Source organism: Aspergillus sydowii (genome assembly GCF_001890705.1).
Source record: "Aspergillus sydowii CBS 593.65 unplaced genomic scaffold ASPSYscaffold_4, whole genome shotgun sequence".
Lineage (NCBI taxonomy): Eukaryota > Fungi > Ascomycota > Eurotiomycetes > Eurotiales > Aspergillaceae > Aspergillus > Aspergillus sydowii.
The window spans coordinates 686598-704002 of record NW_024467862.1 but is presented as its reverse complement, the minus strand read 5'-3'; the positions used below and the strand labels follow the sequence as shown (position 1 = coordinate 704002).

Below are 17405 nucleotides of genomic sequence, written 5' to 3'. Positions count from 1 at the left end.
TTGTGGTGCCTCCTCTTTGACCTGCCCTTTTGAGAGAAGGGGAGACTTCGCCTATATAGAGCCCAGGGCTCCAGCGACTCTCCACCATGTCTGCCGCTACCACCTCTCCGTCCACCGCAATCCGCAAGGCCTCTTTCTCGACTGGCCCTCCGAGGAACGCCTCTCCCACCACTGAATCTCGCAACTCTTCCCGAAACTCCTCATGCTCCTCGCCTAATCGATCAAAAAATAGCAGCCGTCGCGAGTCGTTCGGCTCCATCAAAGAAGACATTGACGGTACGAATTCCCCTCCGCCTTGACCTGCTTGGTTTCGCTTCGACACAATGCCAGGTGTAGGTCAATGTCCGTTACTATGGCTTGAAACTCTAACATTTGCTCATAGGAATTGCGCAGTCCTTCGTGGACACACACGTTGAACATCCTCCCAAAGAGCAGCCCAAGCAGGAAAACCACGACATGCAACATGCCCCGGAGTTCTGCTGCCCCTGTGGAGGGTTCCTGGGCTGGAAACAGATTCGTTTGGGTGGAAAGAGTCTCAGCAGAAGCTACAGCGACCTCCGCGGCCTTGGGAATATGACTGCTCGCGGCTGGGCCTGGGAAGAGACTCCAACCATCGCTACTCCGACCAGCAAGACACCGGAGGTGCAAGAACAGAAGCCAGACCCCGGGCCAGAGCCGGGAACATCTGTGCTGGAGAAAATGCCCCCGGAGATTCTTGGTAAGGCAGACCTGCATCATGTCCCCGCCGACTTTGACCGTCTTTCTGACTAGGTTCTAGACCAAATAATATCACACCTCGCTTTGGATGTCCCTCCAAACGGCTATACACCGCGAAATGTTGACTTGATTTCGTGCCTGCTTACCTCAAGGACCTTGCATGCGGCAACTTTAAGCGTGCTGTACAGGAACATGACTTTCCCACACTCCGTTATTTTCTCCAAGGCTCTCAACCACATGTCACAGTATCCGGCCTTGGGTACCCTAGTTCGTCGCCTCGACTTCTCTCATTTTACCTCCGTTGGTCTTGGCCGCACCAAGCAGATGAACTCCGAAATCCAAAACTTGACATCCACGACACTCCTGAAATTCCTAGAACTGCTTCCGAACTTAAAGGAATGCTTGCTCCAGGAGCACCTCGAAGGCGATATCAGCGTGGAAGTTCTGACCAAGCTGTTCACTGGGCTTCCCAATTTGACCGGTCTTGACTTTTGTGGTAGTTCCTCGTCGGCCTTCTCGACTATTTTCCACCAGTCTTTGCACGCTGGACGTGGCCTTCCCTTGACTCTGCCGAACTTACGGCGTATTTCCTTCCACGAATGCAGCGGCATTCCATCTTCGTCCTACGAGATTTTGTTCCCTAAGCTGATTAATCTGACCCATCTCGATCTCACGCACACCCAGGTCAGCGAGGATGCATTATTCGCCATTCCAGAAACTGCCCGGATCACTCATCTAAGTCTTTCACGGTGCATCCGACTAGGAGGACCGCGAGTGGTGGAATTCTTGACAACACATCCAGCTGTGAAGGACTCCTTGGTATTCCTCAACGTCATGACAGATGCCTCTCGGTACCGGCTCCTGGAGGAAGACGACGTACGGAAGCTGCTTCCCAAGCTTCCGACCTCGCTTCGTTCGCTCAACCTCGGGGGTGCTAGAATCACCTCTGACCACACTGAGGCTTTGATTCCCTTGACAAAGCACCTGGAGGAGCTGGGTCTCAGTTCGGCAGATCTGTCAGCGCAGGATCTCAGCCGCTTCTTTGCGCCTCCTCAACCCAAAGTTGAGACTGAGACTGAGACCGAGACCGATACCGATACCGCATCAGGTTTGGACGTGGCACCCTGGCAACCACCTTCGCTTTGCTACCTCGACCTCACTAAAGTACCCCGACTGACGGTGGGCACAGTTTTTAACACTAATAACTGCCTACTGCTCACGAAGCAAAGCTACCCTCTTCAAGTGATCGAGTTCAACGACAAACTCATCACGCCACTGCGCGAGAAGCCAAAGAATACCAAGAGCTCTCCCGACTGGACAGTCCGTGAATTAGGCCGCCGCGGATGGTATGTCCGTGACCCCGCCTCGATGCCTGACACTCCGATCGATGATGGCTCTCGTTCTTGGAAGATGGGAGCTCGGTGGTGGGGAATGAGGAAAATTCCTGTTGCCGTTGGTGATGTCGGCGGTCTCTATGGACACTACATGTTCAAGAGGTGATGAAGTTTGCCCGCAAAAAAAAAACATCATTGATTTTGATCGGCAAGTATGAGTTTTGAGGTTATATACCCATATTATTTTTTTGCCTTGCATGTCCTACCTATTTTTTTTGGCGTTCATGTTTAGTTCTGGGTGGGATTCTCTCCTCCAATTTCAGTTTCCGGAGCACAAAAGTGAGCGGCTCTCTTTTCATTCTTATGATTGAGCGTGGGCTTTGTTTTGGCTGCATAGCGGAAGCAACATTTGTTTGTTATATTCTAGGCGTACGGAATACCTCTATTGATTTTTTCTATTTTCACTTCTATATGATCTTGGTATGATTATGGGAACTGCTAGAGTATTATTCTTTAATCAATATCAATTCAAATTTAAAGGCCTTATCCATTTAAAACTATTGTCATATTTAGTACGTAGCCCTGAGATTGGCTTGAGAGTCCTTGAGGCTCTTCCAAAGTCTGGCCCAATCACGTGCTGCCGTATTTCAGCAGCTCCAGTCCCAGACTTCCAAACTTCACTTTCACTATCTCGGCATCATCCAGGCGCACCTCTAATCTCGAAGGCTTTTGACCTTCTGCACCCTTACCCAGCGCGTCCACTGGGGTTTTATTCCCTCCCGATGGGTGGATCGCTCTGCGCCGCCCAGGACAGTGGACGCTGTCGAGTTCGACCACGATGGCACCTCCGAGCGGGTCGGCAGCGTACAAGAAGAAAGATGGCACCCTGACGATGTCGTCCGACCGCCAGTCGGTATCTTGGATTCCGGCGGCGAGCGGTGCGTCCGGGTCGATTACGCTCTCTGTGTCTCAAATCACTAGTGCGTTGTGTTGCCTTAAGTCTTTTTTATGCAAACGGATCGCCGGAGCAACGAAAATCTAACAAACGCAGATTTACAGCAGACACCCGCCAGCAGCCCGAAAGTTATGCTGAAGATTTTTGTCCTCCCCCCGAATGGCGCCTCCGCGAACCCCGAACAATACATCTTTTCGTTTACTGCGGGCGCGACGGCCCGAGCAGAAGCGGATGCTATTAAAGATGCTCTCAGCGCAGCGATCCAAGCAACAAAGTCTACTGCGGCGACACCGGCAGCGACTCCATCGACAGGCGAAGGAGGAGGAGGAGGAGGAGGAGGAGGAGGAGCAGGAGCAGGAGCAGGAGCAGGAGCAATGTCTGCGGCCATGGCGATGGCAAGCGCGGTTTCGTCACCAGGCGCAGGGAAGCACTGGTGGGATGATGATAAGCGGCTTCGAACCGACGTGGAACTACAGCAGTCGCTACTGAAGGCGGACGCGAACCTACAAAAGATGTTTATGGAGTCGCTGCATACGAAACCGGAGACACTGTCGGCGAGCCAGTTCATGTCGCAGTTCTGGTCTACGCGGCTGCATCTCTTGCGGGCACACGCTATTGAGCGCTCTCAGACTAGGGGGTCTTATAACGTGCTGTCGACGCTGAAGCCGCGGACGGAAGATAATGTGACGAAGCTGAATATTAGCAAGGAGCAAATACAATTAATTTTCGGCCAGCACCCGCTCGTGAAACGGGTGTACGATGAGAATGTGCCGAAACTGAGTGAATCGCAGTTCTGGTCGCGGTTTTTCCAGAGTCGGCTGTTTAAAAAGCTGCGTGGAGAACGTATCTCAGAAGCTGATGCGACGGATGCTGTTCTGGATAAGTACCTGAAGGCAGATGAGTCTGGAAACCTCCCGCGTGAGGTCCAAGTGCCGCATTTCCTTGATTTGGAAGGAAATGAAGGGAACAACAGCCAGCGTCGAGGGAATCGACCAGATATCGACATGAGACCGTCAGCCATAGAGAAGGTGCCTATTATTCGAACACTGAACAGTCTGAGTGAGAAGATCATGGCGAACGTAGCGCCAGCGGATCGACCGCCATCAGCACCCGTAGGTACCATGGATGACGGAACATACGATGAACTGCAGCTGCGTGATTTGCGCGGCGACGAGCAAGCAAATCGCGTTTTATTGAACATACGAGACCAAAGCCGGTTCTTCTCAGCGGCAAAATTCGCCGAGGATGAACGCAATCGTCTTCTTGCACAGCAAGACCCAGAACAGATATTACAGAACCTGCGCACCGCCATTGAGCGGAATTTCCGTGACGACGGGGCAGCACCCTTGGGCAAATTGGTCGACCCCGATGACGATGAAGATGATGAAGATTCAGAAACTAGCACGAGGCACCAGCGACATCTCGCTTCCACTCAGATTCTTGACATGATCAAGGACCGACGTGCCCAGTTCCAGATTTCGGCGAATTCAGACACCTATGGATTAACATCTACTCTATACGATCGTCTAACTCTTACACACGCAACGACCACGGAATTCCTCCATCAATTCTGGCAAGCATTCCTTTCGGGAAATCCAGACCGTGCAGGCGAGGTATCATCGCTTGTGGAGTCACTCAACCGCGCCATCGAACGGATCAACGCCGTTGCGACGGATGCAGAGGCAGAGCGCCAGGTGGAGATGGATAAGGTGAAGCGACACGCCCGCGAGGTGCTACAGGCGACAGGCAAAAAGCTACGGATCAATCTAGAGAGTATCCCAGGCGGAGAGCAAGCAGTGAGGCGCTTATTGGGGCCGACGATCCGGGCATTGGAAACGGCCTTGACGCGGTATAAAGAAGCCTTGGCTGAGGAGACCAAGAATATAGATTCAAGCAATACGTAATTAACAAAGTGCAATATCAGCAATGTTTCTCTTGACCATACTACTATTTAGCCAGTACAAAAAAAAAAGTGGATGTATTCGGCATGCCGAGGCTCTCCGGATCAACCCCCCATCTTTAGTTGAATGACCGCCGACCTCATCCGACTCCGCAATTGCCAACGTGTCTTAAATCTTAACAACAACGTCGCAAACAACCACGAAACAGAAAACCTCCCACACTAAATTCCCCGGAGAAGCTCAGCTTGAATGCCATCAATATGCAAGCAAGCGGCTTATCAAATACACCCCTCACAAAAGCGCTCCTGATCTACACAATCGCGGCCTCCATCGCTCTCTCCATCTTCGACATTAAACACCTCCCCGCCATCCACGTCTCCCCGCACCTCTTTCCCTACGGCCAGTTCTGGCGCTGCCTGATATGGCAGGTCGCTGGGTTCGCGAACTCCACGGAGGCGCTCTTTGCCGCGCTGCTGGTTTACCATATTCGAGTTGTTGAGCGCGGATGGGGAAGCCGGAAAGTTGCAGTATGTTCCCCTCCTTTTATATACGACAGTTACAACAGCCGGAAAAGCTATAGTAGAGAACTGAAGCTAATCTGCGCGCGTCTCGCTTTTTACAGACATTCATCCTCAGCACACTTCCCTACACGACACTCCTCGCGCCCCTCCTCCTAACCCTCGTCGTGAGACCGCTCACCTTGGGGAAAATAAACTACCTCCCATCTGGCCCAACCGGGACAATTTTCGCGCTGCTTGCGCAGTATCACGCCTCTATTCCCTCGACATATAGGTATACCATTTCGACCTCATCATCGACCCCGTCCCCATCCCCATCTACACCTACAGCTTCAGCCCCAGCAACAACACCCGCATCACAACCGACAACCGACGCTGCCGAATCCCCGCAAAAGACCCTCACAATCTCCCTAACAGACAAATCAACGACATACTTAATCGCTGCGCAGCTCGCGCTCTCTCAGTTCCCGTATATGCTTCTGCCATCAGCGCTAGGATGGATTGTTGGCGTGGCCTGGCGCGCGGATGTTCTCCCTTGTGTCGCTGGGAGTGGGAGTGCGGGGTGGAGAGTGCCGGCGTGGGTTGTTGGGGAGGAAGGTGCGACATTCTCCATGCGGAACGGTGGTGGTAATGGAGGTGGCCAGGAGGCTAGGTTTGAGGGGTTGAGGAGAAGGCTAGAGAGTGAGGCTGCGGCTGCGGCGAGCGGGAGTTCGAACTCGAATGGGGATGCTTCTGGGTCTGGGGCTGGATCTAGTAGGCTGAGAGCTGGGAGGGGGTGACCGTGTTTACTTTATATTACTGCATATACCACATCTTGCTTCTGTAGGCAACCTAAATCATATGGAAAGAACGTTACTAGGATTGAATAAATCTTCAAATAATCGCTATGTCTATATTACCGAAATGATAGTTTATGTTTAAATCTGATGAAGACACTGCTTCGTGGTTATCTACCGCCCATTGCGACTTCGCCGCATGTTGTCCTTGCACTCGTTACAGTACCATTTGACTGCAAATCGTTAGCAGATGAATAATTGAACCCCTTTTCTTGGATGGGAAACTCACCATTTCGTCCAGGAGGCTTTGTAAGCCCAACACACGACAGATGGAACCATTCGCGGGGACATGCGTCATTGTCACACGCAACCATCTCGCCGAAACTGATCTCGTTACAGTAACAGTATCGCGGCTCGCCTTCTTCGTCCTCGTCATCGCCTTCGTGGAGTGATTCCTCAGGATCCGATACAGGCGGCGGTGGCGCCACGACCGCGGTGCTGCCGTTCTTCTTGTGAGTACGCTTCGGCGCCGGGTCTGTACCTCGCGTTGGTCGCGTGCGCGGCTGTACCGGCTCTGCGGAAGCAAGTACGGGGGTTGCGGTTTTAGATGCCCTTCCTTTAGCAGCATTGTTTGGGGGGGGTGCCGAAATTTCTGCAGGCTCGATTGACTCGGCAGGTTTGGTGTCCATGTCCTCTCGTTGGTTTCCGGGTGGTGCTGAAGACTTGGAAATATCGGTGGTTTCGGGCATATGGCGGAGGGTATCTGGAAGAGGAGCCATTTCTGTCCTGGAGGGTGTCTCCTTCGATGGTAGCTTTGGCTCGGAAGTTTTACCTACAAACACGTTAGCAATGCTCGAAAGAGAGTATAGAGAGAAATCATACCTGAGTTAGGTATACGGTTAGACGCAGAAGATGACGGTCTTTGTCGAGAGTTTGGCTGGGCTGAATTTGGCTGTGCTCTGGAGGACTGTGGTCGCGATGAGCCAGGCCCAGGGCTAGCTGCGCTGCGTGGCATAGTCGCAGCAGCAGCAGTCCCAACAAGCGGAGAAGGAGGAATAACGGGAGAGTCGGCAGCGGTGGCCCCAGTGTTGTTTCTGTTCATAATTAGTCAAGTCATACCAGCGTAGAACAAAGCAAACATACCTCTTGCGAGAAGTTGCATTAGAATTAGGTGCCCGTGAGCGCTTTTTGGTTGCATCAGCAGCATCTTTCGATACCGCCCGCCCTGAGCCCCCGGCACCGCTAGCAGACCGTTCCATAGCAGCGCCAGCCTCCACAGCAACAGGCCGTTCTACCTTGCGGCGTTTGGCCTGGCCCGATGAGCCAGTTGCACCAGATTGGTTATGACTTGCGGGGGTGTGGTCACCCCCAGCGAGACGGCTCCTGCTGCTCTGTGCCTTCCGAGACCCAGCGGCACGAACGTCATCCATGTCTGAGTCCGCATGCGCCCGACGTTGTCTGCGCGCCAACACTGCATCACGTCTCGCCTCACTGCGAGATGCAGCTTCAGCCTCTTGAAGAGCATGCACAAGATCCTTATTCGACGCAACCTCCCGTCGAGGACGTTCGTTGGAGGCGGTCTTGGGGGCATTCCGATTCGAGTAAGCCCAGTGACTGAGACTTCCCAGGCGAGCTTCATCGCTAATCTCACCCGCAATGAACGGGAAGATAGAATCTAGACGCATAATCTGGCGGTCAAGTTCATCGTTCGCGTTGGAGATCACATGGTTTTTCTCATCAGCCGTCATCATGAGGTCGGAGAGGGTATGTCGGACACGATCGAAAAGGACGCGGCGATTCTTGCTTTCAGGAGATTCCGGTTCGCGTGAGGTATTCTACAAGCAGTCAAATAGTTAGTACGCATGCAATTGGGTATTTGCGCCGGACTTGTCCCTGACTTACCGTGGGCAGGAGGTCATCTCGGACAACTCCGCCGATAACAGGCGCAGGGCTAGCCGGATAAGGAGTCGTCGGCGACTCAGACGAAACCTTTAGAAGCTGTAGTAGATTATCTTCAAGCGCCCACGCCTTAGCGTCAACCTCCTTGAGCAACGAGTTGTGACGTCGAAATTCCCGTGGGAGCGCGGTTATGGCGTCCGTGAAATGGGTGAGAGCAGGATAGAATCCATGGGGCACAGGTGACGATGAGGGGTCTACCATTGACCCATGGCCGTAGGCAAAGGATGAGCGTCCAAGGGTCTTGGATGTGCGCGAGGGGTTCGTTCTCGTCTGGCGCGCCGACTGACGGGCACTGTGACCCTGACCGTTGAGGGCCGACGGAGCGACGGCCGACATTCTCTCGAAGAAACAGGAAGCAAGGGTATTATCAATCGGTATATGACAAGCAGATTGTAACGGTAAACGACTAGCAAATCCGCAGTAAGCACAAGTCAACGAGAGCAAAAGATGGGCTGGCGACGAGGTTAGAAACAAAACCAGAAATGAGACGACTGTGCAGGGCAGTGCGGAGAAAGACTGATTACGGACTAAGGCACCGGTTCAATTGGCGCCTGAATTAACAGGCATAAAGATGACTCAGCGGAAATCTTGAACTAGTTAACTAACTAGTTGACTGAGTGACGCCTTAGGCTACAAAATATGCCAAGAGTAACAGTTTGATAGCCAAGTTGATAGAACGAGATAGAATTGATATTATACCAAGCGTGTACTTATTTTACATATACGCAAGAAGACACATTCTAGGCATACAGGCCAGCCCTGGATATAATTACCAGTGTCAACCCCAGATACCAATGCCCAGTGCAACCAGGACAGATGCAAAACGAACAGAAAGCCACGGACAAAGGAAATCAGTCATACATAGAAACCAAAACGAGTAGACGCTGAGCCCGCTCCTTTCTGAAATAAATCACCTAGAATGAAAACATAAACACCTCTACTGCGAGAATCTACTCGCCCTTCAGACGCTCCTGGTGGACGGAGAAGGCATCTTCGAGGAATTCTTGCTCCTCCTTCAAGTGAACAGACTTCAGACCGGTGGCCACGGAGGCACTTGGGGCACGACCAGCGTACAAAACGTGGCGGCGGTTGTGGTGCTCAGTAGCGTTCAGCAGGGTCTCAATACGGGGCTGGACGTAGCTCCATGAACCGGCGTTGAGGGGTTCCTCCTGAGCCCAGACGACGTTGCGGGCGTTGGGATAGCTGTCGAGGTTCTCCTTCAGTTGGGCCCAAGGGAAGGGGTGCAGTTGCTCAACACGGGTGATGGCAGTGTTGCGGATGTTGTTGGCCTCACGGTGTTTCGTAAGAGCAGCATACACCTGACCAGAGCAGAGAATGACACGCTCAATCTTCTCAGGCTCATCGATGGCAGTTCCGTGACCAGGGTCGGGAATGATCCATTGGAAGTGAGAGTCACCAGTGAACTCATCCAAAGAGGAACGAGCGATAGGGTGACGGAGAAGAGACTTGGAGAAGAAGATCACGAGAGCTAGAAACCAGTTAGCTAGGTAACTTAATAAGAGGGAAGAAAAACATACGCTTGCGGAATTGACGGTGGATCTGGCGACGCAGCATGTGGAACAGGTTGGCAGGGTTGGTCATGTAGACGATCTGCATGTTGCAGTCCTGGTGCTGGCGGTCGAGCTTGTCCTGAGAGGGGAAGACACGGGGCTCCTCGTTACAGAGTTGGAGGTAACGCTCCATACGGCCAGAGGAATGCTCGGGACCCTGACCGTCGTAACCGTGAGGAAGAGACAGGATCAGACCAGAGCGCTGCAGCCATTTCGACTCTCCAGATGCAATGAACTGGTCAACAATACATTGAGCGTTGTTGGCGAAGTCACCGAACTGAGCTTCCCACATAACGAGGGCGTTGGGAGAGGTCAAGGAGTAACCGTATTCGAAACCAAGACTATAAAACAGGTTAGATATTTCATTGGGCAAAAAGGGGACGTTCCAAACTTACGCTCCGAATTCACTGAGAGACGAGTTGGAGATAACGAAGCTACCCTGGTCCTTGCTGATGTGCTGAAGAGGAGTGTAGGTAGACTCGGTTTCCTGGTCGTGGAGCACAGCGTGACGCTGGGAGAAGGTACCACGCTCAACATCCTGACCGGACACACGGACGTGGTAGCCCTCGTTGACAAGAGAGCCAAAGGCGAGAGCTTCAGCAGTAGGCCAGTCAATGTTCTTGCCCTCCTCAACAGACTTCTTACGGTTGCCCAAGATACGCTTGAGGTTGCGGTGAAGAGTGAACCCTTCGGGAGCACCACTGATCTTGTCGACAACATGCTCCAGGATAGAAGGCTCGACAGCAGTGGGAAGGTGAGGCAGAACCTCGGTAGCAAGCTCCTTGGGGGTCTTGAAACCGTTCCAGGCGGACGTCAGCCATTCCTTACCGGTAGGCTGGTAGTCCTTGCTTCGGTCGAAGCTGTCGTTGAGCATACCCCAGACCCACTTCTTGTGCTCATCAATGTCCTCCTTGGTGAATGTGCCCTCGGAAATGAGCTTTTCGACGTACATATCGAGCTGGAGCTTCTTCTCGGCAACACGCTTGTACATGAGAGGCTGGGTGAAAGAGGGCTGATCGGTCTCGTTGTGACCCTGCTTACGGTAGCAGACAATGTCAATGACAACGTCACGCTTGAATTCGGCGCGCCAGTCAGCAGCGACCTGGCACACGTAGTTAACCGCCTCAGCATCATCGGCGTTCACGTGGAAGACAGGAGCATCAATCGATTTGGCAATGTCCGAGCAGTAAGGGGTGGAACGAGCAAAGCGAGGATCAGTGGTGAAACCAATCTGGTTGTTTACGACAATGTGAATGGTTCCGCCGGTGGAGTATGCGGGCAGGGAGTGGAAACCCATGGTTTCATAGACAACACCCTGGGCGGCAAAGGCAGCGTCACCGTGGAGCAGAACGCCCATGGCAGTGTCGAAGTTCTTCTCATCGTTGTTGTAGTGCTGGATAGCGCGGGCCTTACCCAATACAACAGGGTCCTCGGCTTCAAGATGGGACGGGTTGGCGACAAGAGAGAGCTGGACGCGTTTACCTGAGGGAGTAGGGCGCTCAAAGTTCATACCCAAGTGGTACTTGACATCACCGGAGCCCTCATCGGAGGGCTCGGTCGAACCGGCGAATTCACTGAAAATGGACTCGTTGGGCTTCCTGACAACATTGGACAGAACGTTGAGACGACCACGGTGAGGCATGCCGATGACAATGTCCTTGATACCGTAGTCGACACTGCGGTCGATCAAAGCCTTCATACCGGGAACAAGGGTCTCGCAACCCTCAAGACCGAAACGCTTGTCATTGGGGAACTTGGTAGCAAGGAAACTCTCGAAGCTGGAACTCCAGATCAGACGGTCAAGGATGCGGCGCTTGTCATCCACGGAGTACTTGTAGGCCTCGGGAACTTCAAAGCGATCACGAATCCAGTCGCAAGGCTTGCGGTCGGGAATGTGAATATATTCCACGCCATATGAGCCACAGTAGATCTTCTCGCAAGCACCAATGATCTCACGGAGAGACATCTTCTTGCGGCCTTCGCTAGCGAAACGGGGCAGGATACCAGGGCCAAGATCGAACTCTTCATCCAGATCGCGCTCAGTGAAGCCGTAGTGATCTAGCTCAAGCTCCTTGGGTTTGCTGTAACCGAAGGCCTCGGCCTCGCCACGGATACCCAGAGGATCAATCTTGGCCTTGTGGTGACCGCGAGCCTGGTAAGCGCGAACAAGCAACTGGACCTTTAAGTGTTTCGTGACATCGGTACCGGCGGAAAGACCGATACCAGCACCAGGCATTTGTTGGTGAACGCCACCTGTGGGTGTAGGGACGAGAGTAGGAGGGGGCTGGAATGCCTGGGAGATGGGCATCTTGCCCTCCTCCATGTTGCGGAAATACGTCTGCCACGAGATGTGGACGCTAGAAGGGTCGTCCTTCCATGCGACGTACATCTCGTCGATATAGTTCGCAGTGTTCCCCTGGAGGAAGGAGTCGCTGGCAGCCTATGGCGATGAAACAATACAAGTTAGCCAGGTATCAATAATTTACAATAAGTACGGACTTACCACGCCAGAATCCTCAGCGGATGAGGCATAATATCTCCTACCAACAAGGGCGAGAGGTCGCCGGGTGGCCAAACTGAATTTTGAGCTCGAGTCGGCACGTCCAACAGTAGAAGCGAAAGACATTGACCGTCTACATGAAGAGCAGGCAGAGCCGCGCAGCATGTTGCCGCCGGTCGCCTTCATCGCGGTAGAGCGAAACATTGCGGGATTTTTTCGGGGTTCGAAGAGCTCTCACCAAACCGGGTAAGAAGCTAGGAACTTTTATGACGTGTGTAGAGTCGCGTAAGACGCAACGTGTAGTAAACGACAAAGGGCAGTATAGAATAGAGAATAGTGACAGTCGAGATCTATGAAGTCACTTGGAAATGCAGGTCAGCAGGCAGGTAACATTTGCATGAGGCATATTTGGCACGGATAAAGGGAAAAAGCACGGGAGTGACGGACAACTTGACTAGTCAAAACAGGTGTCGACTAAAATTGCCGCAGCACCTGTGTAGAAACGGTACTCATCAGAGAGAGCTGAACACTCTCTGACAACAACTGAACAGGTTTGGAGGGAGGTAAGGGAAAAGAAGATCGCAACCAAGAAAGAGGAAGCAGAAGCAAAGATGGAAATACCGGGAGTTGAGACGGTCAACCGGCTAAGGGAGTGGAAGGCTGTTCTAGTAACAAATACTACCAAATCACTGGCTGAGATCGATCGGTACGCCCCAGATGACTCAGCATGAGGTAGTCGCCAAACTGCCATTCACGGCCCGAACGTTCCCGCCGTACCGGTTGGTACTCAGTGGTAGGGACAAGGTCATATCCGATCTTCCGCACTCCTGTCAAGGTTCTAGGGAGTTGTCAGAACTGTTAATAGTAGTACTCCATGGTGTAGCATCTAGATCTGATATCGCATATTCTCAATCTTCGTACTAAAGAGAAAAAGAAAAGGAAAGGGAAAAAGAAAAAGCGTAACAGGACTATGGCCCGTAACCTCACCTCCTTTTCTATCGCCCTTGGCCTGGTCTGGCTCTGCCTCGGGTATACCTAACAGATCTAGACCATAGCCGTTCGTAGGGAACGCTATTTTATGGCCTCAAGACAAATCAGCAAGCAAAACGCCTTGGTCCTTCTTCCTGCGACAAAGACTTTAGGACTTGTTAAGGTAATGCAAGGCACTGAGACACGTATTTGGTAGGACAGTAAACCATGGAAAGTAAGGATTATGATTATATAGTCCATATGCAAAGATAGATTACACAATCCAAAATGCCGACAGATCCCAGCCAAACCCTCTCAAGTCGTCGAGTCATATACAAAACGCTAATCTCCAAAAAAAAAAAAGTAAACAAAAATGGATATATATGAGCAAATAGATATCAAAATGGAATGTGGTTAATTCTGCGCCTCTCCTTCTGCGGTCGTCGGTCGTTCCATTCGTTGCTGAGGAATAGGGTATGACCATGGTCCTTTGTCGGATTCTCGGATAGGAGAGTCAATAGGCCCTCCAAGGAAGTCTGGAGGAAAGGTGTGAACAGTCGGGCTCACGTCAGATAAGGCAAAACTGGCCCTATTTGACGCGGAAGGTTGTTGGGGAGGAGGGCTGGCGCTGCGGCTGCGGAGGCTACCATTGCTTCCGCCCCAGGCATCACGTCGGAGCTTCATAAGTGCGCTTAACGACATGTCATCTTCAAGGCTGTTCAGGTCGACTAACTGAGCAAGCCCTGGGCTTGACACGGATTGGTTAGAGTGGGCGACTCCATGGGCATTGACTGAGATGATCGAATTGCGAGTACTCCATTCACTACGCTCCGTGATGGGCGTTAGACTAGGTTCTCGGAACTTTCCACGGCCACTGTGGGCGCGAGAGATGCCTTCAGCGCCTCGGGGCCCAAAATATCCCCCGTTGGTAAGCTCTGAGCCATTTGCATAGGCTTGTGCGTAGAAACCAAACTCATGCCCGTAAAAGCCCTCATCGTCATTTTCTAGGGCTTCGGCGTTGGCAGCTGCGATTATCGGATCATCGTAGAGCAAGTCATCATTATCATCGTAGTTAAAGTCTTCGAATACTTCATCAAAGGATGCTGGGTCCATTGCTTGGCTGACACGACTCTCATCTGATACGAGTCCTGGCTGGGAGTCCGCAGTCTGTGCACTCTCTTGCGCCATGGATCGTTCGCTAACGCTCGCGGTATGACCAAGTCGGCCTTTTGCAGCAGATTGGTTTGCCGCATCTGCCAATGCGTTATGGAAGGCCTCCAGATTGTGCTCAGACAAAACGCCGCTATGAGAGTTCACAAGTTCCTGGTTTGGCATGTTCCCAGCGACGCTACCATATCTCCTCGGCGCAAATCCTTGATGATAATCGCTCGCTGTGCTCGGAGCATGTTTCAAGCTATAGCCCGAGTCTGTTTGTGCTTCAGAACCATCAGTGTGAGGCTGGACAGGTGCTGTAGGTTGTTTCCGTTCATATAAATGGCTTGTCGGGTCATCGAAGATGGACTCGTCGAATTGCTCCCCAGAAGACTTAGCGTCCAGTTCACCGAATTCTCCATCATCAAAGTACAGGTCATCATCATCCTCATCCGGTATAGGCTGCAGCGGGGCCCCTGACAAATCCGTGGATGTAGGTTGTTTTCGATCATATAGATGGCTGGTCGGGTCATCAAATACAGACTCGTCAAATTTATCCCCAGCGGCTTCGGCATCGAGTTCACCAAATTCACCATCATCAAAGTATAGATCGTCATCATCCTCGTCAGGGATGGATTGCAAGGGGACACCAGACAGGTCCGTCGACTCCCGTAGAAATGTCTTCGACTGCATAGGGACATTGGACAAGTCTGTGGAATCGCGTAAAAAGGTTTTTGATGAGTCAGAGATATCATCAGCTGGCGTAGAATCATTTGCTGCAGAATCGTCCGGTGGAGGTGGTTCCTTTGAATGGCCAGTCTCTTCCTGCTTGACAGATGGGATTTGAACATCTTCAAGGGTCGACATCTCCGGTTGCACAGGGCTAGCAACGACTGGAGACAAATTAGGAGCGAGCCAGGACTTGTTCCATATATTTCCTGGGCCTGAGAAGTCCTTAAATTCGTCGCCTTCATCGTCCACATTAACGCCAGGAATTTCCTCCTCAAGGCCGTCCAAATCATCGAACATCTCATTATCAAAATCATCCTCAACGTCGCTAAACTCCCCATTCAATCGCGCTTCAGCTTTTCGTGCGGCTTCCTTTTCCTTATGCTTCTCTTCTAAAATTTTCTCCTGTGTGGAGGAGCCAACACCATTCATATCAAAACTAAATCGGGAAGCATTGCTCTTGAAGTGCTTTGGTAGTCCAGAAAGCTGCTGTGGTAGGTCGACCTCGAAAGTATCTGAGTCTTCAACATTCTTCGGGCCGTCGCCATTCTGCGACTCCACCTCAGGAGTCGGTTGTGACTGCTCATCGGGTGGCTTATCATGATCTGCGATAGATGAAGGTAGCTTTCTTGCGAAGATGGGTAATGACTGTGGATCGCGATCTCGGTTCGAGGCATCCGTTAATAGAGATGACTGTAGATAGGCTTTGTTTTCAACTTGCAGGGCCCTTTTGTCATCCTCAAAATGCTCCTTGAACACAGGTGAGTGGTCACTGTGCCTCTTCATATGGTCTGATAAAGGTGAGTAAGGGCTCTTTGGTTCGCTTGACCGCGCCCTTGCATCATCCCCGGTATATTCATATTGAGTCATACCAGGGGCGCCCTGCGGACTAACTTGTTCTTTCTGGGGGGCAGGTGCAGTGGAGAGTTGACGTCGAGGACGAGGTGCGGAAAAATCATGGACGATGTTTCCCCGAATGCGCGGATCAAAGTCATCTGGGATCGCGGGAACAATGCTTTTAGATCCTTTATTGTGATCTTCCACGCGCAACCCGGCCACCTGATGTGAGCGTCTCTTGGCCAAAAGTGACATAGGATTCAAGAGATGTAGCATGGTCTTTCCGGACTTTTGCGGAACGTGCTCAACTGGTTGCGCATCACGATCAACTGGCCGGCGACTCGTCCGCGCCTCAAACCGGTGTTCTTTTTGCGATGTCGGCACCTTGTCTCCGGGAGACTCATCAGGGGAAGTTCGAAAGCGGCGATGGCCCGATGGCGCCATTCCGGGTGAAGTCGAGCGCTTCGTTTGACCGTCGACGGCCGAGGTATTCAACTGTCCTTTTCCGAAGGATGACTGAAATGGCGAATCGGTCTTGGAAGAGCCCCCGTGGGGTTGGTCTGGGGTGGCCGGGGGTAACGAGGGTTGCGAGTGACTCGACTGAAAAGTGAGAGTTGGCGGCTCTTTATCACGCTCTTCGGGGCTCGACCCCGGTCTTGTATGGTCTTCGGGGGATGGTACGGCTGCAGGTGAGGCGGTCGAGAATGACGGCGCATCAATTGTAGATGTAGAGATTGTTGCCTTTTCTCCGTCCAAGTCCACAAAGGAATCCGCAATCCGCGATAGTTGGGGAGGACCGCTGGTCGCAGGTACTTTTGTGGGCTGTGGCGTGTGGACAGGTGAGAGATTCGACCGGCGACGCGACCAGTACGAGAAGACCATGGCCAGCTGTTATTCAGATCACTTGCATTGTATGGCTCGGGTAGTGTATTCGCTCAGGAGATGCAGAAGCATCGCATTTTGCTCAAAAAGTCGCTGGTCTGTTTGGTTCCAGGCTTGCTGCGGCGGAGAAATCAACCTCTAAAAGGACGTGGGGCAACGCAGCCAGTCAGAACTGCGCAGGCATTATTAACGTCTAAAATTAGGATCTATAGGTAACAGATGAATTCAAACCTTTAAGTCAAAACAGGGATCTCAGGGGCCAGAATTCCAGACCAGGTGAGTATCAAAGCGCAAGGCAAATATTTGTGAGGAATTTGAGAGTTCCATTGTTGAAATGACGTCCGAAAACGGGTAACGCGTACACAACCGTCCCGCTTGGAACCCTCAGGCATCCTCGACTAATGATGTTTCAGGCTGCACAACAATGGAGATTCAAGGAGACAATGTTTCGTGCGGAAATTTATTCCCTGGAATGCTCAGCATTCCGTCCCTTTTTCTATACACTGCCCACTGCAGTGCTCACGGCCGAAAGTTCCTAACATATATAGTGCCCAGCCATTCGCAAAGTTCTAACAAAGTAGCAAACAAGACAAGTAGTTGACTAG

The 17405-nt window shown here is 52.0% G+C and overlaps 6 protein-coding genes across 6 annotated transcripts; 3 read left to right on the top strand and 3 right to left on the bottom strand.

The window, feature by feature from the left end:
• Nucleotides 1-62: 62 nt before the first annotated feature.
• ASPSYDRAFT_879955 (Leucine Rich Repeat domain protein) lies at nt 63-2608 on the top strand. Its single transcript, XM_040851934.1, has 3 exons — nt 63-276; nt 394-718; nt 779-2608. Exons 2-3 carry the CDS (start codon nt 457-459, stop codon nt 2215-2217), a joined length of 1701 nt encoding a protein of 566 aa, XP_040703348.1. The 5' UTR covers nt 63-276; nt 394-456; the 3' UTR covers nt 2218-2608.
• A 129-nt stretch (nt 2609-2737) lies between these two features.
• Nucleotides 2738-4946, top strand: ASPSYDRAFT_43914 (TFIIH subunit TFB1 family protein). The gene is made up of 2 exons (XM_040846756.1): nt 2738-3031; nt 3103-4946. Exons 1-2 carry the CDS (start codon nt 2890-2892, stop codon nt 4908-4910), a joined length of 1950 nt encoding a protein of 649 aa, XP_040703347.1. The 5' UTR covers nt 2738-2889; the 3' UTR covers nt 4911-4946.
• Nucleotides 4947-5167: 221 nt separating this feature from the next.
• On the top strand, nt 5168-6108 carry dscB (the record flags this gene model as incomplete). Its single annotated transcript, XM_040840366.1, has 2 exons — nt 5168-5434; nt 5530-6108. Coding segments are annotated over 2 exons (846 nt in total), but the record flags the coding sequence as incomplete, so codon positions are not given.
• Nucleotides 6109-6375: 267 nt separating this feature from the next.
• Nucleotides 6376-8496, bottom strand: ASPSYDRAFT_88456 (putative PHD finger domain protein (Ing1); the record flags this gene model as incomplete). The annotated part of the gene is made up of 5 exons (XM_040852008.1): nt 6376-6434; nt 6491-7033; nt 7084-7295; nt 7345-8036; nt 8104-8496. The coding sequence occupies 5 exons, from the start codon at nt 8494-8496 to the stop codon at nt 6376-6378; spliced, it is 1899 nt and encodes a 632-aa protein (XP_040703345.1).
• A 260-nt stretch (nt 8497-8756) lies between these two features.
• Nucleotides 8757-12581, bottom strand: kgd1 (alpha-ketoglutarate dehydrogenase KGD1). Its single transcript, XM_040846755.1, has 4 exons — nt 12235-12581; nt 10127-12171; nt 9699-10072; nt 8757-9649 (listed from the first exon to the last, which is right to left on the bottom strand). The coding sequence occupies exons 1-4, from the start codon at nt 12433-12435 to the stop codon at nt 9111-9113; spliced, it is 3159 nt and encodes a 1052-aa protein (XP_040703344.1). The 5' UTR covers nt 12436-12581; the 3' UTR covers nt 8757-9110.
• Nucleotides 12582-13598: 1017 nt separating this feature from the next.
• Nucleotides 13599-16800, bottom strand: ASPSYDRAFT_57118 (uncharacterized protein; the record flags this gene model as incomplete). Its single annotated transcript, XM_040849323.1, is given in 2 exon segments — nt 13599-13662; nt 13682-16800. 2 exon segments carry the CDS (start codon nt 16798-16800, stop codon nt 13599-13601), a joined length of 3183 nt encoding a protein of 1060 aa, XP_040703343.1.
• Between the last annotated feature and the right edge of the window lie 605 nt (nt 16801-17405).

Coding starts and splice junctions, on each gene's coding strand:
- ASPSYDRAFT_879955 (XM_040851934.1), top strand. CDS start 457: ATGCAACATGCCCCGGAGTTCTGCTGCCCCTGTGGAGGGTTCCTGGGC. Junction 719..778: donor AATGCCCCCGGAGATTCTTG/GTAAGGCAGACC, acceptor ACTAGGTTCTAG/ACCAAATAATATCACACCTC.
- ASPSYDRAFT_43914 (XM_040846756.1), top strand. CDS start 2,890: ATGGCACCTCCGAGCGGGTCGGCAGCGTACAAGAAGAAAGATGGCACC. Junction 3,032..3,102: donor CTCTGTGTCTCAAATCACTA/GTGCGTTGTGTT, acceptor TAACAAACGCAG/ATTTACAGCAGACACCCGCC.
- kgd1 (XM_040846755.1), bottom strand. CDS start 12,435: ATGTTTCGCTCTACCGCGATGAAGGCGACCGGCGGCAACATGCTGCGC. Junction 12,172..12,234: donor CCGCTGAGGATTCTGGCGTG/GTAAGTCCGTAC, acceptor TCATCGCCATAG/GCTGCCAGCGACTCCTTCCT. Junction 10,073..10,126: donor TCTCTCAGTGAATTCGGAGC/GTAAGTTTGGAA, acceptor CCTGTTTTATAG/TCTTGGTTTCGAATACGGTT.